Here is a 24,011-nt window from a genome sequence, read left to right as displayed (position 1 = left end):
GCAATGCCACACTAGTTACCATGGAAACTAATGCTGTGGAGTTAGCCTGCTCCGGACCAGGCTAAGAGCCAGGTTTAACCTAATCCTGATTAATTTAAGCACTATATAAAATCAAAATATATAGGCTGCACAACATCATCATGACAGCTTGTGAGTTTGTAGATCAGCTACTTTTGGTGAATGTTCCCCCAGAATAGGTTTGCTGTCGTGCAAGTGGTTAAGAATAATTATTATATTACATTACATTATTCTTTATTTTTGTAAAAGTGAAAACCACTAAATATTACCATTACTCATTGTTTTACAACATATTACCATTGTAACGTTTAACCCACTCTATTGAACCCATGACCCACGGTTCACCAGTCTGGCCCCTCAGAGGAGGGAGTTATGGCCAAATATCACAATGTGACAATATCATTATGCTTACAATATTAAGAATTCTGTTACATTTATTATGATGATTTCATTATGAAGTTTTAAGTTAATAGTAGTGGTAATAACTATATTTTTGGGGTAGTTAATCATTCAGTCTATCCACTATTGAGAGTATTTTCTCTCTTTAATTATAGTAGCAGTATTTATTTTAGAAGTTTTAGTTTTAGAAGTTAGTAAAGATACTGAGATATACAGAAGGGGGCAGTAATGCAACTATTAAGGATGCAAACTGCCATAATGCCCCACGAAGAAGAAGGATCAGTAAATCTGTGTTCCACCGAATGGGTCTAGTGACAAAAAGCCAGGCTGTCTATTCAGCCAGGCGTTATGATCCTGGCTTGCTAAATCCGCCCATTCTAAGCCTTGCTTGGCTTTAGTGGAACGGAATAAACCAGGCTGTACAGAACAGGATTTAACAAGCCTGGTTTTGGTTTAAATCCTGGATCAGTTAATCCAAGTTTCGTGAAATAGGCCCCTGGTGTGCTTAACATGTGTTTTGTCCGACAGGCATTAGTCTGACACCCTACCCAAAACCCAACCCTAAACCTAACCTCACAGGAAGCCACGGGTTAGTTTTAACCTGCCACTGGTTAGTTTTAACCGGCCACGCATGTCGGGAGCTACGGCTTAGTTTTAACCTGCCACTGGTTAGTTTTAACCGGCCACGCATGTCGGGAACTACGGCTTCGTTTTAACCCGATATTTAGTTTTTGATTAGAAAACATACATTAACCACTTCAACCCTATACCCTATACAATGCAACGCATTGTGAGCTTGTAGATCTGCTATTTTCAAAAGATTTTGCACACCCGATACTTTTGTACTCTCACTCAACTTAGTACGTTTTTAATATGATACTTCTACTTGTACCAGAGCACATCTACATTGCAGTATTTATACTTTTACTTAAGTAAAACATTTGAGTACATTGTGATTGTGTACATTCTCTGCATACTAGATATTCAAAGGTTGCTCTGGGTAAAGTTGACAGGTCAAAGGAATGTGTTTAGGTCTGAATTGTTGTTTTGGCGCCCCCTACTGGCAGTTGCATGTACAATCATCCAGTTACACTTATTGTCTAGAAAGGATGTTTGTTGTCAGAATCAGGAAGAGAATGCATGTCTGCAATGTTCTTCTAGCAGAGTGTTATCTTATATGAATTATTCATCTATCTCCAAGTCTTGTTTAAGACTCAATGTCTGTGAGCATACTTGTTTATGAGGCAATTGCCAATTATATTGTTACTGCGGTAACGTGTGTGACAAATCGTACGAGTTCGACTTCGATAAGAGCAAGTTATTTAAATTGTCGAAAGTTACAGTATATTATTCTCCCGTTATTGTGGATGGTAATGATGGTGTACAACTGTACATCATTTATTGAATATTTCTCTTAATCTGTCCCCTCCTATATTCAGCTATTAGTGTACATTTTCGTCTTGCACAGACATTAAATTCCCATTGACAATGAATGGCGAATTTTATGTCATGGTGTCTGAGCAAATAGGCATAGCGTCTATTTTACGTCATGATGATGTAGGATGATAAGAGAGCCCCTCACTTCACATGGGTGTGATTTTTTGTAATGCATGCAGTATGATATTCACCTTCTGCATATGCAATATTTACCTCTTTGGGAATATTTACGTACAGTACAGTATACTACATGAACTTGTTGTGTATACCTTGTATGCAATACGTATACTTCCCTCTTATATTCTTTATATGTGTACTTAAATTCTGAAAACACTTCTATGGAGTTATTGAACCAGTACAGAATGAGAGTGAGCCGGGGTAGGACCAAGCAGAGCCATCTAATAGAAGAGTTGCGATATTGAGGGGGCAGAAAACAGCCCGGTCACGTGGTTCATGTACTCGCACGAGCCCATAGTCTCCAATGCATTCCGTAAACGTCCGGTTGTCCCTATTTGAATGGACAAACCAATAGAAGTCTATGTAGAAGAGCAGTGAACAGAGTTTGCGTAACTCTGTCTATACTCTATGGCTCTGGGACCAAGCCTGTTATAGACAGCATGTGGTTATGATTGGATGGAGGTGGAGTCAGGTAATGGGTTGATTGACAGCAGAGGAGCTGGTGACTTCAGACCTGCAGATATGGATCCCACTGCAGCTCTAGGCAAACCCTGCTGTGATTGGCCAGTAGTCGCTGTGATTGACAGTTCTCGTTTTTGCAACTATATGCCTAAACTAACCCTAATCCTAACCCGCTAACCTCAGTAAAACTATACCTAACCCTAACCTCAGTAAAACTACCTGTCCGGGATCCAATAAAAGGATTTAAGATCATTAAAGCCGGGCTTTTGGCCGAGTCCAGTGCATTCTGTCAACTTCCGGTCCAGGACTTTGTAACTATCCGGCTCCTCATAGCCGACCTTGATAGCCGCACCGAGCCGCCATTAGACTGGCCCCATGAAGTGAACGGAGTTGTCGCAACTCTCTCATGGCTAAATGCCCATATGACTCAGACATAACCATAAACTAACCATGTATGGTCATATATATGGTCCATCACTTAACCACGTAACCAAACAGATCTCCATATATGGACCTAAATGGGACATACCCCTGATACATACAGAGATCATATGGGCATAAAAGGGACACAGTCAGAGACAGATACATACAGAGATCTCCATATATGGACACAGACAGACGGGTACAAGAATCCAGCTAAGTGAATTTGAGGGCTGCGTAGCGGCCGAATCCCCGTTTTTTTCAAACCCCTAAAAGTTTGAAAGATTCTCATGTTGATTGGCATGTCATGACATAAATATAAGTTGACATGGAAATGATAAAAAAATGAATAAATGTGTCATGAAATAAAAACTAGAACATTTAAGATACTAATAAATAAAATATAATAAATGAATGGACTTTAAAACGGTGTAGGTTTTTATTTTATTCCTTCATTTAAGTGTGGCCACAAGGATGCCAGACGAGGAGGAGCTTCCAATATGTTGGCTGGTTAGAAAGAGAAAGTCCCACTTATTCCTCCCTGATCAAAATGTCAGTGGACGACGCCTCGATCTGCACATTCTCATGGCCTGTCTCTGTGCGTGTTCACCGCCTCCACATCGAGCGAGATCGTCTTCACCTTCCACCCGTAGGCGGAAACGGTGATCTCCAGCACCGTGTGGAGGGGACACTTTAGGTAGGGGATCTCGTCCGCGCTCTTGTCCAGGAAGTACCCCAGCAGGCAGCGCATGACGGCCTGGTGGCAGACGACCAGGATGTTCACCTGCCTCTCCAGCTCCAGGATCACCGGCTCCAGACGCTGCACCATGTCCTGGTACGACTCCCCCATGGGGTAGCGGTAGTAGTACTTGTCTTTGTCTCTCAGCGCAAACTCCTCCGAGTATTTGTCCTTCATCTCGTCGTACGTCATCTCCTCGCACACGCCGGCGTACAACTCGTCCAGGGCGTTCCACTGTTCGTAGGGCACGTTCAGGTCTTCGGCGGTCTGGATGCAGCGACGGAGCTGGCTCGTCCAGACCTTCAGATCTGTCGGGTTGCGCTCCTCCACGAACCGAGCCAGGGCGGCTGCAAACTTTACGCCCTGCGGCGAGAGGCCAGAGTCTCCGCCCAGGCGCCCCTGCAGGTTGTCCAGGCTCTCGCCGTGACGACACAGGTAGATGGTGCGGGGCTGCACGTGCACATTCATCAGGTAGTACACGATCTTACTCTGGACGTGGTCCTGTATCCGGTTGACTATGAACTGGCGGCCCACGTCGATCACTTTGATGAAGGACAGGTCCCTGTCGTAATTATCAGGGTCCAAAGGTTGGTAACACGCTTTGTAACATTCAATCCTCTTCTGGAAATCCAAAATGGCGTCCTTTTCGTTAGTGTTCTTGTAGTCTGGGCCGGACACCTTTACGTCTATGATGGTAGACGCAACGATACCGGGATCGTTGCACACCGACTCGCTGAAGAAGATACTGAAAGCATTTTCCCTGGCAAACTGGAGGATCATCCCTCGTCTTTCTCTTGTGGTGTTGGTCGCGTCATACACCGCAACCTGGCCACCACCCCCCGTTAAATAGGACTTGACATCCCTTAATGCATTCATTGCACATTTCTGTCTGATTTTCACAGCGCTCTCATTTTCAGGCTTGAAGAAGTCATACGAGCTGTAGTACTTAACTGCCTCCCTACGATATTCTCCAACATTGAAGACCTTAGTAGGTATACCAATCCAGTTTAGGTAACGGGTGATTTTTCTGGAAATGGAGGTCTTGCCTCGAGCTGGAAGACCAACCATGACCAAGACAGTGGGGGATTTAGCCAAGAGTGGCCCCCAACCGGATCTCCTGCGGACCAGGGGTTTGTCATCATTAGACGCAATCCAGATCTTTTGGCTAATATTCTTTGTGAGCTCTCTTGGCATTCCTCATGTGATGGAGGGGGAAAAGCATAATCCAAATGCTTGTCAGTTCAATTCAATGCAGACGGGAACGTCTTGAATCTTCTTTTTTTTTTTTTTAATGCTGGAAGTGTTTATAGGCCTCTATGCCCTGGGCATGATGTAACAAAGATGTAGTACAATCGTTGCCCAAATATGGACTTCTGAGCAGACTTCCATTGCCTTGTTAGAAAATGTCAGCCATAAATCTGAACTCTAAGCTCAACTAGATGAAATTATGAATGAACTATCAGAAAATACTTGATAGTGGGTGCAAACTCATCAAAGGCACCGCTTACTTCACATTGGGGTGTGATTTTTCTCTCCCTGGGAAGTAGGCTAATAATTACTTGTTAACGTTGTACGTACATGGTACGTACAAAGGTACATTTGGTGATCGGTTGGGTATGTATGTATGTACAGTGAGAATGGTGGTCCCTTATTGGCTGTTGATGGTGACGTAACTAAGGTATGTTTCAAGGTAGGTATAAGGTCAATAACGGGTCTAAAGGATTTAGAACAGCAGTTGTAATAGACATAGACATTAGTTAGTAGCAGTATTTGTGTGCAAGGCGAAAGTTGGTACCTCGACAGAGTGCATTTCTAGTTACATAACAATCACAGTCCAGTTTAAAGTAAAATCTGATACTTGGAAACACAATACAAATAAAGATTACATTTGAATTGGGTATAGGGGCAGTAAGGGACCTGGATAGGGGGCACTGGTCCAAATGAGAAACACTAGTCTACTGTATTTGTGTATCAGAAAATAATAAAATGAAGTGTAAAAATCACACCTGTGTGAAGTGAGGGGCGCTCTAATCATCTTACAACAGCTATGATTAGGTGATGTAATGATGATGTAAAACAAACGGAGTCAAAACAAACATTAAGTTCTCTTTATTGTTAATGGGATTTAATGTTTGTGTTAGTGACTAAACAAACATTAATTTCTCTTCATTGTCAATGGCGTTTTTAAAACAAACATTGACCTAAAGACAAACATTAAACCTGTATAAAAATGAAACAAAAAAGCCCCTCAAGCCCCTGCCTACAAGTGGAGCAAAGAGATGTGGATTAACTTAGATAAACCTCGAATAGGCGGACTTCAAAATAAGAGCAGCGTTGACTAATAATGCCACAGTACATGTAGCATCTGTTTTTTCCTCACTGGAAAAGTGCTAGCTTTGTTATAGATATCATATCATATCTGCATAATGTAGAACACAGTTTAGATCTCTGGAGATGTTTGCTTGGAGTTTATACAGCAAGGCAGGGAAGTCTGGTCGGTAGAACGTATTTGGGAAGTAGTTTGTGCAACGTTTATATTACGTCACACTGGCCTATTTATTGACATCCAGCATGAAGTGAATAAATTAGTACCCTTTAGTTAATGTATGTACATTTACACATACATTTGCTGTCTGCATTTACACAATCGTTTGAACAGCGGGCACAAGGTGTGCCCAAACAAGCTATTTGTTGGTTTTGTATTTCGAAACGTAACCATTATATCGGCATATAATGGCCGATAAAATGGATATGTCCTGGCGATATGGTCGTGCCCGTTCAGGCAGTGGCCGAGATGATTTCAGAGTAGGTGGGTCCGGCGGGCCCTTTAGGAACCGACATGGTCAAGGCAGACCAATGCCGTACAGCAGGCCACCTAAACAGCTTCCGGGTAAGTGGCACCATGACATATTCGACAATAGCTTTAACGGCAGTCCTGGCGCCACCAGTGGACTGGTTGTGGATACTGGGGGGCAGCTCCTTGTCACAAACCTACACTTTGGGGTGTCCGATGCAGATATCCAGGAAATGTTTGCCGAGTTTGGCAATCTGAAGAAGGCTGCCGTTCATTATGACCGGTCTGGAAGGAGTTTGAGCACTGCGGATGTCCACTTTGACAGAAGGGCAGACGCCCTGAAGGCCATGAAACAATACAACGGAGTGCCACTTAATGGGCGCCCCATGAACATACAGCTCGTCATGACAAAACAGCCTGAGATACTGCGGCTGCCTCCCATGCAGGATCTGAGCAGAGGCGTTGGAACTATTATTAGGAACCGTGTCGGTAACTTTGTAGCCGTGCAGAAACCATCTGGAGGTCACGGTGCTGGAGGATCCGCAGGCCGGGGAGGTACAGGCGGTTCTGGTAGCAACAAACAGCAGCTTTCTGCGGAGGCCCTTGATGCCGAGCTAGATGAATACAATGCCTTGAGGCCTGCGAAGAGATGAAGCCATTGTCCCTGGTCATCTTCCTGTATTTTCTGCCTTGAAGGGCAGTTGTTACAGCGCTGAACTGTGCCGGATATCTTTGCATTTGGGTGTCTTTTCATGCTGTGGCTTGGAAGGTCGCTAGCCAACTGCAAGAGGGTTGTCTGTGTGCGTGCATGTGATTGTTTGTCCGGAGCTGATCGTGCAAACTGCTGGACTGATCAACGCCGAATTCTCGTGCATACTGCAAGTAGTCTAACTCAAGTACTAACTTTTTTTTCATATGTTTTGTACTTAAATATTTACATTATATGCATTCATGAACAATTACGAAAAGTGCATGATAACATTCCTGCATGGCAGAAGAGAACAAGATGCAGATCTTCGGCAAGAGTTTGCCACACAAGCCATGGTGGAGCACAGCACGCAACAAAGCCATGGTGGAGCACAGCACGCAACAAAGCCATGGTGGAGCACAGCACGCAACAAAGCCATGAGGCCATACAGGAATGCCGACAATCATACAAACCACAACGGGAGCGCAGGCGGTGAGAGACACAAAAGAGTGTCTTGAGACATGAGTGTCTTGAGACAGAGTGTCCGCGACAGGGCACATGAAACAAGATGGAAGTCGAACAGTCGCACAGGGAGCTAGAAACACACTAGCTCACACTTGATTGATTTAATAATAACGGAAGTTAATGTCAGCCTTACGGGCCTGAAACCTTGTCACCTGTGTCATAGAATGTCACAGGTGATTGAGGTGACAGTCTGGACACATGACGTCCAAGATCCACATGAAGCCATGCCATTATTCGACTGTGTTTTTGACCAATGACTTTGAAGGAAAACGGTAATTTGGCACTGATCAGTCCAGAAGTTTGCAAGATTAGCACCAGACAAACACAGACACATGGACCGACCCTCCTAAACATGGCTAGCTTTCTGTAGAGCCACGCCATTAAAACATTTTTGTCTGTGGGTTAAGGCTGTAGGATTTCCCTGTTTCCTCTTCCTTTCCCCGGTAGGTCGGAACCTGCAGCACAAATCAACCATGTAATAATAATAATATTCATCATAATAATCCTAATGATAATAATCATCATAATAATAACAATGATAATAATAAACTAACATCCAGCAGAGAGCTTTTAGTAGCCAACAGCTGAATTGAAAGTCCACTCGACGTTCCAGGTCCGTTTTGCTAGAGAATGAAATCCCCTCTCATGGCCTGTCTAAGATTTGCACGTGTCACAGAGTCAGCCAAATTGGGCGGTCGTTCGGCCCCCACCTGTTGCTAGCCTAAGCCCTAAGTTTTGTGTGTCTGCGCTTTGTTACTGGTAGAGTTGGGTAACTGAATATTCTTAAGTGCGCCCTGTCTGTGTGTGCCTGCTGGTTGCACTGAGGCCATATTTACAGCTGTTGATCGAGACGAAGAGGTCGGGGAGATCCAAGACTTGATGCTATAGGAGGCAGTGATGACGGGGAAGTTCGGAGTCTGTACCAGGCTTTACGGGAGGCAGTGGCGGCAGGGAGATGAGAGACTATTTGGCTAGACAGAAGGTATAGTAATGACGAGGAGACCCAAGTCTACCAAATCTGGACAGTTTTTTTTGTTCGTTTTCTTTATTGTTTTGGGGTTTTTTTGGGGGGGAGGGGGTCGATCCCCACGTTCATGTTGTCTTTATTTTTCCTCCTTTCCCCTCCTGTATCTCATAGCCATTGAGGGCCCAAGCTAGGGGGGCTATCGTGAAGTGCTTTCAACATGGTTATACTGCCCCTTATGCTGTGTCCGTCTGTAGTCCTAGGGTATATGTTACCATGTGTGTTGTTCCCCTTTTTGTCCTGCCTGTTTGTAGGGCCAGATTAGGTGTGTGCAGTGTTACCTCTTAGTGTTGTGTCTTGTCTGCCATCTCAAGTTCATGCTCCATCCCCACTGAATGCCCCCCCCGACCTGTAAATGAAGGAGAGGGTCTGATTGATAACATTCAAAGCGGGTGTTCATAACTACCTGTCCTGGTCAACAGATTCTCACTTCCCAAGATGACAAACGGGTGACTTCTTGAGAATGAAGTCCAAAAAAGTAAAACGTTTGACTGGAAGCGTGGGCAAAATGTTGAATATAGGGGGATATGAGATACGACTGCAACAGTATCGGGACAGTAACGCGAACAGCGCTGAGTCTGCTGAAGTAGACTTTGCAACACTCGACGCGGCGACTCGTGACCAACTTGTGGCTCCAGTCCGCATTTTAGTTTTTTTTGTGGATGCCCTTTTACATCTTGGGTTTTCAAATATAGTACGTAGTGTAAATGTAGTGGCTTAAACATTTTTTTTATATTTGCTTTGTTTGTTTATTGTGTTGTCTAATATAATACTAACTCAAGTGCACTGCCTCAAATGACTATACCACCACATTTCTTCCCAAAGCCAACAAAGTCAGTATTCCTCTGCCTGAGTCTGCCAGCTTGGAGCTGCAGGGTTGTAGATTGCAACCAAAATTAATCATTATATTTTTTTGATTGTGTGAGTTCAAATGTCACGTTTCAGCTTGAAGACTACCAATGCCAAGAAACCCATGCAGAAGATAAAACGCGTGCCTACATCCAATCATTAGGAGAACGGGCAACAGGCTGCTGACCTGCAGTGCTGACCTGCAGTGCTGAGGAATTGAAAGCCGCAATACTGATCTGACCAAACTGGAATCAAAATAAGACAAAACCTTCACAGGGAGCCATCTTTTTCCTATGCCCAGCTTTAGCTGTTTGTGTGCACGATGATTTTTTATTGGCTGATCACCCCATAGCGATGATTTGATTGGCTGAGCACACACAAGTACACATTGAGGATAAAAAGTGAGGGCAGACGAGTGAAGACGCCAAAAATTATTGACATTTGTGATGATTTGATTGGCTGAGCACGGAATGTGATGTATGATGATAAGAGTGCGCCCCTCACTTCACACAAGTGTGATTTTTTTAATGTATTGCTTTTTTAGTGTGGCACCAATATTATAGAATAGCGTTAGAATAGGGTTTGTATGTCCATCTGACAAACCCTTTGTATTCTGTATTATTTATTTTTTCAATTTAGCAAAGAAGAAAAACTCTTCCTCCCATTGTTTCAGTATAGCACGTCACATTGATATATATATATAGCCCCTCAGTGTTTTATTTCCCACTGTTACAACGTCAATACTGTAGCCATTCATTCCATTTAGCCACAACTTTTGTTTTTATTTGTTTATTGTCTACTGTACAATAAATAACAATGCTCTGCATTGTTATTTATTGTTTTGGGAAGATACCCACCAGTCCTTTAATCCAGTCCAGTCTATCTCTGTCAACTACAGAGCCTTTACCTTGCCATTTTTTGTTGTCCCCCACCCTATATTTCTGCTCATCGCAGTAACGTGTTGATCACGGTGTGGGTGTCATTATTCTGTTAAAGGTCCCTTATAGGCCTACATTTTAGATTGTTATGTTATACAACTCGCCTGAAGATGCTTGTGTCTTATACGCCAAGGCATGTTTGTCTGTTTGGCTTCGCGGAAAGTTACAGTAGCATTTTGTTTTTGTTTTTTGTCCCAAGACAGTTTGTGAAGAGTTTTGCTTTGTCGAGATACATTCATTTGAGTTTGTTCATATCAGCATTACAGTTTTAGATTTGTTCGGTGAACAAGGCAAGGACGTTGCTGCCCAGAAGTTCACGTTATTTGCAGTGGTGGAAAAAGTACTCAATTGTTTTACTTAAGTAAAAGTACCAATACTGCAATTTAGAAGTACTTTGTTACTAAGTAAAAGTACGGAATTGAAAATGTACTTGAGTAAAAGTACAAAAGTATCGGCATCAAAATGTACTTAAAGTACTAAAAGTAAAAGTACTCATATTGCAGAATGTCCCATTTCACAAGTTCAAAATGTGTACAAAATCTCTTGAAAATAACAGATCTACAAGCTCACAATGTGTCGCAACGCGACGCATTGTGAGCTTCTTATTTTTTCCCTACAGTATATCTACTAGGAGAGGTTTCATATATCGTTACCAATTTAGGCATTTAGCAGACGCTCTTAATACAGAGCGATTTACAGTAAGCAAAAACAACATATGGTAATACATGAAATACATATATCGTTAACAATTTAGGCATTTACAGTAAGCAAAAACATTAAGCAAAAACAACATGGTAATACATGAAATACATAGAAATAGCCATCAAGGATCATAACTTAACTGGTAAGCCAAGAACCTCACATCCATCTAACAGTAGATGTACAATGAAACTGTAAGTATATGCTATAGAATGCTATGTCTACATAATATGCTATCCAAATTACATACTTTTTGCCTTTGCATACATACGCCTGCAAGGTCATCAAGGCCTGGGCAAGTGCTACGGCAAGTGCTCCAGGCTAAGATGGAGTCTGAAGAGGTGAGTTTTCAGCAGTGTTGATTTCGTCGACTAAAACTATGACGAAAAATGTTCGTCGACTACCTTTTTTCACTGACGAAAACTAAATGGAAACTAAATGAAAACTAAGCTATGATGACTAAAACTAAGACTAAACATATTGACAATTTCGTCAACAAATAAAAACTTGACTAAAATGTTAGGAAGGGCCTAGTGGACAAGAGATCCAGTATGTCATTTTTCACTTGGTTGCATGCTGAAAATAGCAGATCTACAAGCTCACAACGCGTCGCAGCGTGACGCGTTGTGAGCTTGTAGATCAGCTATTTTCAGCAAGTGTGTCGACTAAATTAGCTGCAGATTTAGTCGACTAAAATCTTATGATATTTAATCGACTAAAACTATATAGACTAAGACTGAAACAATCCAGGTGACTAAAATATGACTAAAACTAAATGAAGTTTCAGTCCAAAGACTATGACTAAACTAAAATGGAAAATTTCTGCCAAAAACACTGGTTTTCAGACTATATGGCGGACGATTGGGAGTCTGCAGTTCTGATTGCAATGGCAAGTTCATTCCATTAACTAAGCATATATAACTAATGAGCATATAACTAATAATGGGACAGTAAGTAAAGAAATATAAACTATGCATTCTCCATAGTAGGGCAGTCGGTTTAAAGGCAGTGCATCAGGTAATTGTAAATGCTGGAAATTCAGATATTGTGAAATAACAGTAGGCTATGCTATGCATGTTACTAGAACTGTGCCCGACGGGCACCAGCCTACTCAGGAATGATGCCAGTTGGGAACTATGAAAATAGGGAATGCTGATGAAATGTTCTGATGAACTAATGTAAAAGTAACCAATGATCAATTTTTTTTATTATTTAGTTAATTTTATTTTACTTTACTTTATTTACTTTATATTTTTTTAATGTTTTATTGTTTGTCTGTTTTTGCTAGCCTGTTTCGTACTTGCTTTATTGTTGAATTGAATGTAGGTGATTTATAATTTGTCTGTCTTAAAAAAACAAAGGGACGCTACAATGTAAGGATGACAAGCACATGTGTGTGTGTGTACTGTAAATCAATGTTCCCTAATAAATAATAAACATATATACAAAGAAAATAGGGAATGCATACTGTAGCACGCCTTGTTGCAATACCCATTATTATACCCGTCTGTCTGTCTGTCTGTCTGTCACTATTTTATGCCCATATATGGAGATATCTGGATTTGAAAAAAAGATTAAAACATTGATGCATGCTTGTTGTATGAATGTTGTGAGTGTCATGGCCGCCCCAATGCATTTCCAATGGAAGTCACATGGTTTGTAGTCCACATTTTGGACTACAAGCTGTTGTATGGCTTTGGAAATGCATTGGGGCAAGCTGTGTCACACCCTTTGTATACAACAAGCATACAGCAATCTGTTGCAACCGTGTGACTCAGACCTTTACTGCATTGCTGTATGCTTGTTGGATGAATGTTGTGTAGTGTCATGGCCGCCCCAATGCATTTCCAATGGAAGTCACATGGTTTGTAGTCCACATTTTGGACTACAAGCTGTTGTATGGCTTTCGGCTGTGTTTCGACTGCGCCCCTCCCCCTCATACAACACAAAATGTTGTGTCAAACCATGTGACTCCCATTGGAAATGCATTGGGGCGGCCATGACATTCACACAACATTCATCCAACAAGCATACAGCAATGCAGTAAAGGTCTGAGTGAGGCCTAAGGCAGCCAAAATGTAGAGATACCCCTGGAAGTACCGATAATCTAATTACAAGAAGTAAGTACTCTGTCTCATAAAACCTGCAGGCGTGTAATGCCTTTACCCATTTAATTTACTCAACATAGTTATAAAACAGTTGTAATGTTTAGAATTAGTTTTAGCAGGAATACCTTTTATAAAACAATGTTTAGTTTAATGTATAATAAACCTTAAGATGAAAACACTTTTAGAGAAAATACCTTAAGTACACAAAGTGAATGATTTTCCACAAAATGAAGGATTTTCCAGACAGAGAGCAGGTTTTAAGAATATGCCAGCATGTATTTGGAGAGAGAAAGATGAAGGTTACATAGGCTACAGCTGTGGTAGGAAGGATTCTCTCTCAAAGTATGAAATGGAGACAATATTTATATTACAGTTTATCTTGATTGCCGTTGTCATGGGGACAATGTCCAGCCCATGACAAAGGCTCACAATACAGACATGTCAACTCATAGACATATATACATAGACGCCCCTTCCGGCTCCGAGGCGTGTGTCACCATTGAAGGCACTATTTTCCCGACATTCCTTGCGAAGAATAGCGGAAGCAAAGCGGAAGCTTGTCAAGCTTCCGCGTGCGTAACATAAGTCCCGGAAAAGACGCGCTGTGATTGGCCAGTAGTCACTTGAGTGACAGCGAGAGACATGGAGGAGTCACATGGGCAGCGACGCAGTCGCCTTCAGCAAATGCCTTCAGCACTTCTAAATAAGAAAGCTGCGGAGAACTGTTGCTTTGTGTTCACTCTTTAATGTTTTCTGTTAGTAATCTAATCCCCCCTGGCTCTGATGTTGTATTGTTAATAACTTTGTTGTTTGTGTTTGTTTGTCTTGTTTTGTATTGTAATGTATATTGTCATGACTGTTATAAAGATTTGTTAAAAAAAAAAAAAAAAAGCCTTCAGCACTGCACTTCCGCCTTCATTGCGATACACGTCGCTCCAATGAACTGCAGCGGCAAATGAGGCATATATTTCTTAATATCTATGTGTCAACTCTCCAGAGATGATGTTACTTCCTGTAAGTCCAGGAAACATGAATATTGGGCGATGTAGTTCTATAAGTAATTTGTAGTTCCACCTCAGACCCGGTGTTAAAGATATGATTTAATGGAACACCATGTGATGTTCTCAGTTATATGGTCATATATGGGCATACCCATAATGGGCGTAAAGTGTAACAATGGAAGCAGAAGTGGTGGAAAAAGTTTCTTTACATAAGTAAAATTATCAATACTGCAATGTAAATATACTCTGTTACAAGTATAAGGGGCGACTCACACGGTCGCAACAGATTGATGTATGCTTGTTGTATGAGATGTATAGCTGATGCAAGCTCGCAATGCATTTCCAATGGGAGTCACATGGTTTGACACAACATTTGTGTTGTATGAGGGGGGCAGTCGAAACACAGCCGAAAGCCATACAACAGCTTGTAGTCCAAAATGTTGTATCAAACCATGTGACTTCCATTGGAAATGCATTGGGGCGGCCATGACACTTACAACATTCATACAACAAGCATGCATCAATGTTTTAAAGGTGTGAGTCGCCCCTAAGTCCTACATTGAAAACGTACTTGAGTAAAAGTGCAAAAGTATTGGCATCAAAATACTTAAAGTACTCTTTGTTATGAATATTAGAAATCACACCCGTGTGAACTGAGGGGCGATCTTATCATCGTACACAACATCGTTATACATCATCTCATTCCGGTCAATCAGAATCACCTCACCTTCGTCTTCAATGTCTGTGTTACGCAATGTTGTGTACACAAACACTCAAAATTGTCCATTCATTGTCAATGGGATTTAATGTTTGTGTAGGACAAAGTTTGTGCACATATACACCAAAAGCTGGACATACTGTAGGAGGGGCCCCTCAATATGCCCCTCAAAAAACATTTTCAAATGGCCAAATATATAGGGCTGAAGTGGTTAGTGTTGTAATAACAATCAAAAATCTACAAAGTAACTAGTAACTAAAGTTTTCAAATACTTTTAGTGGAGTAAAAGTACAATATTTGATGTAATAATGGATTTTATTTATAATGCACTTTACATTCCTCAGAATCTCAAAGTGCTACAGTAGGCAAAATATATGAAACAATAGGTAAAAGCAGAAAAAAAAGAACATTACATGATTAAAAGCAGGAAACAAAAAAACAACAGTTAATGAACACGAGGTCAGAGAATAAAATCAGTGGGTTTGGGGGAAGGCCTTATTAAAAAGGTAGGTCTTTAGTCCTCTCTTGAAGCAGTCGATTGACTGTGGCACTCGCAAGTGTGGGGGGAGAGCATTCCACAGATCAGGGGCAGCTGTGCAGAAGGCCCTGTCACCAATGGTGCGCAGGTTGTAGTGGAGCAGATGTGAAAGTATTGAAAATTGGAAATAGTACCTCAAAATTACTTAGCTATACTTTACACCACTGGGAAGCAGTTTGTTAAGAATTGTCTCTTTTCTGAGAGGCGTTCATTTACAAGCAAGTTCGTTCATATCAGCATCACAATGAACAGAGTTCAGATCTCCGGTGGACATTTGATCAGTTAACAGCAAGGCTGGGATGTCTGCCTGGCTAGAACCCCATATTCGGGCAACCGTTTGTGCTGCGTCAGCGTTGCATCACGCCCATAGACTATGTAAAGCTTTCCGCTGGAGATTTCTGCTCCGTTATTGAGTAGCAACATGGCCCAAGGAACCAACCAATGTCAATCCCCCCTGCTGTGTGTGACCGGCTGTGGTTTCTTTGGCAGCCCAGGGACCAATGGCATGTGCTCCCTCTGCCACAAAGATTTCCTCCAGAGGCAGAAGATGAATGGGCGCGTCAGCCCGCAACAGTCATCTCCTACTATCAGCAGTATTGGAGAGTCTCTCCTCGCGGAGAATTGTACTCTACCCATACAGGTGCCAACAGCCACACCACTCAAGGACATGAAATATGGACAGAGCGGCGATGCGACAGCCTCCACAACCGCGACAGAACCTCTTCCAAGCACCTCAGCGGTTAGAGTCGGCATTAAAACCGAGGAGATACAGACACCGTCAGTGCCACAGGACTCTGCCAAGGTCGCAGTGGAGACCGATGACAAACCCAAAGCTAAGAAAAACCGCTGCTTAATCTGCCGCAAGAAGCTCGGCCTCACAGCCTTTGACTGCAGATGCGGGGGGTTGTTCTGCAGCATTCACCGATACTCGGACGAGCACGACTGCACTTTTGACTACAAAGCCGATGCTGCGAAAAGGATCAGGAAAGAGAATCCCGTCCTTGTCGGAGAGAAGATCCGAAAGATCTAAGGGTGTTCATAGCAGAAGTCACCACACAATTCAAATAAACGTGGTTCCTTTACAGTTCTTCTGACAAGTTGTTGCTTTAAGCAACACCTTGCTTTACATTTTTATTTCTCTGAAACTGATTCCTTGTCCTCATTTTTTACTTTAAATGTTATGGTTTGTGAGTTTTTGTTCCAATCACAATACTTTTATTTCCATTATCTTAAAAAGTTTTTATTTGCAGTCAAGTGTCTTCAAGGCTTATTTCTTGTTATACATACATGTTAAACTGAATATAAATAAATGAGAACAGTTTTAAACAAGAGAAAAAACGTTGTAAAAAGTGAAGAAAAACACGAGACATCACCTATAAATACACATACTGTATTAATATTCCAAATTCTATTGTAAAGTTCCTTGCATCTCACATACCTTGGGTTCAAGCTATCTCCCATCTCCAATTGCTACAAAATCCAGCTGCTAGACTGTTAACCGGAATGAAATCGGATCATATATATCCACCCTGGCTTCTCTGGCTGCCTGTGAGTTTCAGAATGTATTTTACTGATAAGTTTTAAAGCCGTGTAAGGCCGGGCTAGTTATAGATAAGATGCTCCTGCGGGGGCTAGGGCCCTCTTGGTCGTGGCCAGACACTAACAAATATGGGCAAACTGGGAGCCCCAATGCCCCATTGGTTTCTACAGAGCGTTTTGCTTTTGAAGACACTTTTTCGGCTTATTCAAATCTGCCATCTTTGAACTTCCATCCCCGAAAAACCCCGGAAACGTCTGGTATTGGCTGCAACCGCGGCGAGGGCTCGGTAGAACCAATAGAAACCCTAGAAGCATACTTACTTAGGCCCATCACTCCCACTGGAGCATAGGCCATCGACGACTCTTCTCTATCCAACGCAGTTTTGGGCTGTCTTTTCTGCCTCTCCCCAGCTGATTCCCTGTCTCTTCAGCTCCGCCTCAATATCTCACCTCCAGGTGTTCTTAGGCCACCCGCTCTCTTCCGCTGCCGGTTTCCTCAGGGTGTGACTGATCCAACCCCACTTTCTCCTCAGTATCTGTTTCTCCACTGGCTCCTGACTCCCTTTCCTCCAGAGTTCCTCATTTCTGATTTTGTTTGGCCACCATATATTGAAAATGCGCTTCAGGCAGCTGTTAATGAATGTCTGGATCCTTTGCAATGTACGTCCTCTTAGTCATCCTCCACGTCTCTGAACCGTAGAGAAGGATGGATTTGACGTTGGAATTGAAGATCCGCACTGGTTGTCAAGGCTATTTCTTCCCTAAAAGCATACCCTATACAATCATTAATTTTAAAATGGGACCATAATTTACGCATATCATGATAATTTAAAAAATACTTTAAACTAGAGATTGAAAACATGAAGTGTTTCTGAAAATGTCTACTAAGGTAATAAGCCAAAACCTTGTTGTTCACTTGTATTAAGTAAATCCTTATGGAGCCTGCAGGAGGTGAAATAGCGACATCTGCATTTAAGAGATTAAAATCCAGCAGAGATTACAGGGCACCTATAATAAGGGAAAATTAGCGAAATGTGTGGCAGATCTGCAAAAAAAATGCTTACCACTAGCTTTCTTCACAGATGTGTTCATAAAGGTATCTAATCACATATAAGTTTGTTCCAACCCAATTCCCATGGGAAACTTTGTGACAGCTGCTGAAAGTTGGGGTACCATTATCAACCAATATAAGGCAAAGAAAATTCCAAATTTAATTATACTTTAAGTAGCATGTGACATGTCAAACTAGGGGGTTTCATGATTCTGAATCCATTGCAAGCATTAGTTTTGCACAGAAAACACTCCTTTGCCTAAAAGTGCCCATAGCCGTCATCACAAATGTATTTGGGCAAGTGGCTATGGCCGAATTTAGCCCAAGGAGTATTTTCATGCAAAACGAATGCTTGGAATTGATTCAGCATCATGAAAACCCCCTAGTTTGACATGTCACATAAGCATAATGATTTTTTTGGAATTTTGCCTTATAGGCCTATTGTTTGTTAATGGTACCCCAACTTTCAGCAGCTGTGACAAAGTTTCCCAAGGGAGTTGGGAAATGTATATGTTATAGTAGACACCTATATGAACACATTTGTGAAGAAAGCTAGTGGTAAGCATTTAGTTTTTGGCAGATTTGCCACACATTTAGCTAATTTTCTCTAACTATAGTTGTAACTGCAACCTGCCTCATTATCAGAGCCATTCAGGCTTTTGTGGCCCACGTGCCTCCGCTTAACGCATTTTGGGTGGGAACCCCTTTTGGTGTTAGCATCATGTTATGCTTTAGCTATTGAAAAATAGCAGATCTACGAGCTTGTAGGTCTGCTATTTTGGAAAAATCGAAGAACGACTGACATAGAAACATAGCTTTTTCAAAAAACTGTCAGGATGTAGAAGACATTTTTAGAATCTGATCTCAGGTCAAAATGGGTTAAGGAAGTTAACGCTATTGTGTATTTTAAACACCTTTAAATTACTACTGAAAACCTACTGTTATGTCAAAGCCTTTATCCATGTTGTGTTTACTTTATTCATTGCCCCTGTCCGTGTTACTTTAACACGGACGTAATTTACGTTTATTTTAGCTTTTTCACTTTCCTGTTTTACCACTATTATATTGTAACCCTGTTTAGAAAACACAAATAGTTTATAATTATTACTTTAGTCCTGCTTAATGTCCCTTAGATCAAGAAAGGAATTTCCAACAATGGAAACCGGAGAGGTGCACTCAGTGGGAACGCAGATTGGTGAATATGACTCCATATTTGGGCAAGGTTTCACTTTCAGCCTGATCTGACCACCTATATTATTATTAAATTAAAGACTTTTAAGAAGAAAGAAAGAAAGAAAAGTTAAATACCATAATACTCCATCAAAAGTATATACTAGGCTATTAAAACTGGTCTAACATTGGCCTAACATTGCCCAAATAGTAAGAAAGAGTCAAAGATTTTGACTCCTATATCCATGTGCTTGTCAGGCAGGGTGGGGTTCAAAAAATGTGATTATTTTGGGGGGGTCACAGCATGAAAAGGTTGAACACCACTGATTTAGGTCAGTCATCCGAGAAGTAGCCTATATCTATGACATATGACTTAAAATTTGGGCAAGGTTTCAGCGTGATTACTGTCACGGTTCGAGGAATGTGAGAATGTAGGATGAATGTAGGATGTTCAAAGTGTTTATTAACTCAAAAACTAGGAATACAAACTAAAATACTGCAGACACGAGTCAGACATGTAACACTTTACAATAAACTAGCAAGGAAACACTGGGAACAGGGGGGTATAAATACACAAGGACACAGGTGAACTCAACTGATAATCAACACAATTAAGGACTGGCTATAACAGGACACAGGTGAAGCAAAGTCTAATAATCACAGGTGAGACAAGACAGGTAACAGTAACCACAAAGGAAACCTAGGACACTAAATACTACAAAATAAAAGGAACACAACAGAACAGTAAAACATTAACCAAAACAAGGATCACTATAGAAAACACAACTGAAATACAGAAAGGGCACGGATCGTGACAGATTACAGCCCCATTAACTTCCATTATATATTATATTGCAAAAGAAAGAGGGAAAAAACAAGGTGACCAGTGTTGCAGAATAAATCTGCGAGATAATTTATGGACATCTCTGCACAAGGAACCATAACTGATTTAATGAGCCTTTTGCAGTTTCACTGTACAAGCTGTTTATACTTTGACATTGTATGCTAATAATGTCTGGCATGCAACCAAGTGTAAAATCTGCCATTACGACGCCATCAAGGCCTGCTCTGTTCTTTGACCATATAGAAGTGTCTATTTGTACGTCTCTAAATGTTTTGATGAATTGAACAAGGTGGACCCTCTTGTAAACAAGTGTAATGCTTAATTGGGTCGTCGTCTTTGTATTGAGTTTGTGCTTGAAATGTACTGTAATTCTGCAAACTGTTAATAAATATTTCAATCAATCAATCAATCAGCCAAAATATTTCTTTTGGTTGACAAAATCAACTGTGGATTTAGTAAACTAAAATATTATGATATTTAGTCGCTTAAAGGCGTAGTGAAACGGAAATGGTGGACATTTTATTTTGAAGTTTCAGACGGTCTCAAGTTGAAACGCCGCTATGAAGTTTCTGAACCAATCAGAGCGTCGCATCCCTTCAGGGGATGGGACGGTAGCTAGGGACGGGTAGCTATGCTACGCAGGACAGCGTGTGGATCTTTGTTTACAAATCAGATAGTCAGCCAGCTTTACCAGTTTACACTTAATGTGGCTTATTTCTACCCTATAATGTTTTCAGATACATTTTTAGCGTGATGATTAAGTTGAAACCGAGTAATACACTCTCTGGATGTTATCTTGAATGGGAATAAAAACGGAAGATGTCTGTAATCAGTAGCAGCTGTGCAGCCTGTGCTGGACGGATGCGGAGATATGGAGAATTAAACTGGTGAGCTTCATTTTTATTGGCTTTTATCGATGTTGGCCTCGACACGTCATCACGCAGCACGTTTTCGTTTTCAGGAAGTAATAATTTATGGACTTTTGATATAAAAACACACAAAAATGAGAATTTTCAATTTTTTTTGGCATCCATTGTTAGGTATGCCCATATGATGACCATGGATATGGTCTAAAAGTGTGAAAAACGTATTTTTAATTTCACTACACCTTTAACTACATTAACACTAAAACATTTCAGATGACTAAAATATGACTAAAACTAAAATAAATCTTATTAAAAAAAAGACTATGACTAAAAATTGACGATGTTGGAAGAAATGAAGTACATTACAACCAAGAACTGGTGTTAACGGTGTTACGGAAGTGCCATCCAAGTGTTATGCACCTACTACGCACCTACGCTCTTTGCGCAGTGAAATCCTTACAAACAAAAACACCGCAACTCGCTTATACAATACGCGGACCTGGCAACCCCGCTTCCCGTCTTTCTAATGGCTCCCCGACGCCACCATGTGACCGCGAGTTTCAGTACACCACACTTCCGACACTTCCGATCAGACTCCCGGAAGTTACATACACACACACACACACACACACACACACACACACACACACACACGTCACTGCAATTCAATCATGCCAACCCTTTTCTTGAACGAAGTGAAACGCAAACTCCAAACGAAGGAGAACAGCGAGCAACTCTCAAACGGAATGTCAGATGTGTGCAGTGTGGGAAAGTTTGGTTGTGATTGTCGCCGGCTCAGGTAAGAAAGTCAGTGCTGCTAAATGCACAAAGTGTGACACTACTGTGCTCTCCTATGACACGGCGAAGACCAGCACATCTACACTGAACAAACACTTCATCCAACACTTTATTTTTCTCTCCACTGTGTCGGACTTGTCTACATGTGAAGGGCACAATAATGGCTTTAAAAACACAGCTGAAACCTGAAGTGGAGGACGTCAAATCCTGCAATTTCCTTCTTCCCATTGCCGCTGCAACGCAAAATAGAGTTGAGCCGCCCCAAAGGGCGGCGAAATTCTAGTACAGTACATTTGCTTAAAGCAAGGCAGCAAAATGTCTGGAAGTCCATATTTGGGCAACGTTTTGTGACACTTGTGTTGCAGTACATCATACACACAGAACTATATCAAGATGTCCAGCAGCATAGCACTTACACCACACACTAGGTGTATTCACAGACCTGTCTGGATGACGTCACAGTACGTCACCAATGTAATAAACTGCCTTCCCAAGTGCTCTGACAACGCAATCTGACATCAAATGAGTATCCCTGCTGAGGACGAGGTACTGCACTGGTTATGGATAATCCGAATTTTTCAGAAGAGAAGATTAAGAAAGAACTTGCGTTACTTGGGTTCCATAATGTATCAAAGACCCGACTGCTTGAAATCAAAACGAATCTTGATAGACTGGTTCAACGTGGAACGCCAAAGAACCAGGCTTCATCCAAATACACACAGCCCTTAACAGATCCCACCAGGCTAGATGTGGAGCCAAGGAGCCACACCTTCAGCCAGACATCGTCTCTAAGCAGTGACACAGGACAGAGACAGTACTCATGTTCTTCTCCTCATCCGAGGTCTGATCCTGCTTTCTCAGAAGAGGAAATTGAGCAACAGCTGCTGTTACTTGGGTGGGACAACATACCACGGCACCGACTGCGTGAAATGAAGCGAGATCTCGATGGATTGATTCAAAACGTAATATCAAACAGGAAGGCCTCGCCCATTGAGTGTATTCCCAGAACACCCGAGACAGTCACACCCCAGCCGAGTCCTTCTGCATACAGGAATGAAGTTAATCCATCTCATAATGCAGACCCTGGTGACGGGTGTTTGGCATCACATTCTAGTAAGCATAGTAAAAGACAGGTGGCGCCCAGGTATATACGGTCCTCAACAGATCCTAGCGGGATAGGGGTGTCGCCCAGCCAAACAGACACCCGATACACCTTCAACCAGACATACATGCCAGACAGAGACAGGGCAGGGCACAGGCACACATGCGGAGGAACATGCGGTCTGGAAGAACATCTAGATTGCCCACATATGTCCATGTCTGCCCAGGACAACTCTGAACCAGAGGATGAACCTAGTAGTAATAGTAGTAGCAGCAGTATCAATAGTAGTAGTTGCTCTGAGATTGATGGACTCTCTCTTCTGAGCACCTTCGAGTCCGAATCCGACGACGGAAGCTCGACTCCAACGCAAAGTGAGCATGACTTCAGGCCCAGGCCCAAGGGCTTCATCGTCGCAGCACGGGGTCATCCTCACACGAATAACCTGAAGAAGGATGACCCTGTCGCAAAGTATATTCAATATCAGAAATACTGGGAACTGTTCCCATGTCCTGGAGAATGGGATAGGAGGGAACTACGCTTGGAGATCAGGGAAAAGCTTGCATACCAGCCTCCGCCGCCTAGACCTCAACGAGTATTAGTGCCCAATAACTATGTCGTGCCAACATCGAAGAAACGCTCTGCCGTACGTTGGGACGTCAGGTGTGATTTGGCCAACTTCCTAATGCCAATACCCACTTACCCCAGTGATTTATTATTTTAGACCTTATTCTCTGATCATGCTTTTTAGGCTTTTTAAATATTTTTGAGGGGCGTTAGCCCCTCCTATACACAGGTTTAATGTTTGTCTTTAGTTCAATGTTTGTTTTGTAAACACATTGACAATGAAGGGAAAATTATGTCATATTGTCTCTTTATTGTTAATGGCCTTTAATGTTTGTGTTGGCACCGTTTGTTTTACATCACCATTACATCACCTAATCAATATGAGTTAGACTTTAATATAATAGCGCCCCTCACTTCACACGGGTGTGATTTTTTATATAAAAGGGTGCCTGGATAAAACGCCATATATGCCTTAATGGGGTATTTCACTTTCAAAACAATTTTGGTCATTTCATCGTCTACTCAGGCTTATGTGAACACCCC

General features: G+C 41.9%; 4 protein-coding genes across 4 annotated transcripts in view; 3 read left to right on the top strand and 1 right to left on the bottom strand.

The window, feature by feature from the left end:
• Positions 1-24,011, top strand: part of LOC306930557 (homeobox protein Nkx-2.5-like) — a gene marked incomplete at its 5' end in the record, with an annotated part of 401,119 nt that overhangs the window by 92,989 nt on the left and 284,119 nt on the right. The window lies entirely within an intron of this gene.
• On the bottom strand, positions 3,497-4,846 carry LOC306930552 (6-phosphofructo-2-kinase/fructose-2,6-bisphosphatase 3-like; the record flags this gene model as incomplete). Its single annotated transcript, XM_079511573.1, has 1 exon — positions 3,497-4,846. One exon carries the CDS (start codon positions 4,844-4,846, stop codon positions 3,497-3,499), a length of 1,350 nt encoding a protein of 449 aa, XP_079367699.1.
• LOC306930784 (aly/REF export factor 2-like) lies at positions 6,398-7,099 on the top strand (the record flags this gene model as incomplete). The annotated part of the gene is made up of 1 exon (XM_079511880.1): positions 6,398-7,099. One exon carries the CDS (start codon positions 6,398-6,400, stop codon positions 7,097-7,099), a length of 702 nt encoding a protein of 233 aa, XP_079368006.1.
• LOC306930783 (AN1-type zinc finger protein 6-like) lies at positions 15,956-16,564 on the top strand (the record flags this gene model as incomplete). The annotated part of the gene is made up of 1 exon (XM_079511879.1): positions 15,956-16,564. One exon carries the CDS (start codon positions 15,956-15,958, stop codon positions 16,562-16,564), a length of 609 nt encoding a protein of 202 aa, XP_079368005.1.

This window comes from Electrona antarctica, assembly GCF_951216825.1.
Source record: "Electrona antarctica genome assembly, chromosome: 10".
Classification (NCBI taxonomy): Eukaryota; Metazoa; Chordata; class Actinopteri; order Myctophiformes; family Myctophidae; genus Electrona; species Electrona antarctica.
Note: the sequence above shows the minus strand (reverse complement) of the source record. Positions and strands in the feature narration are given on the sequence as shown.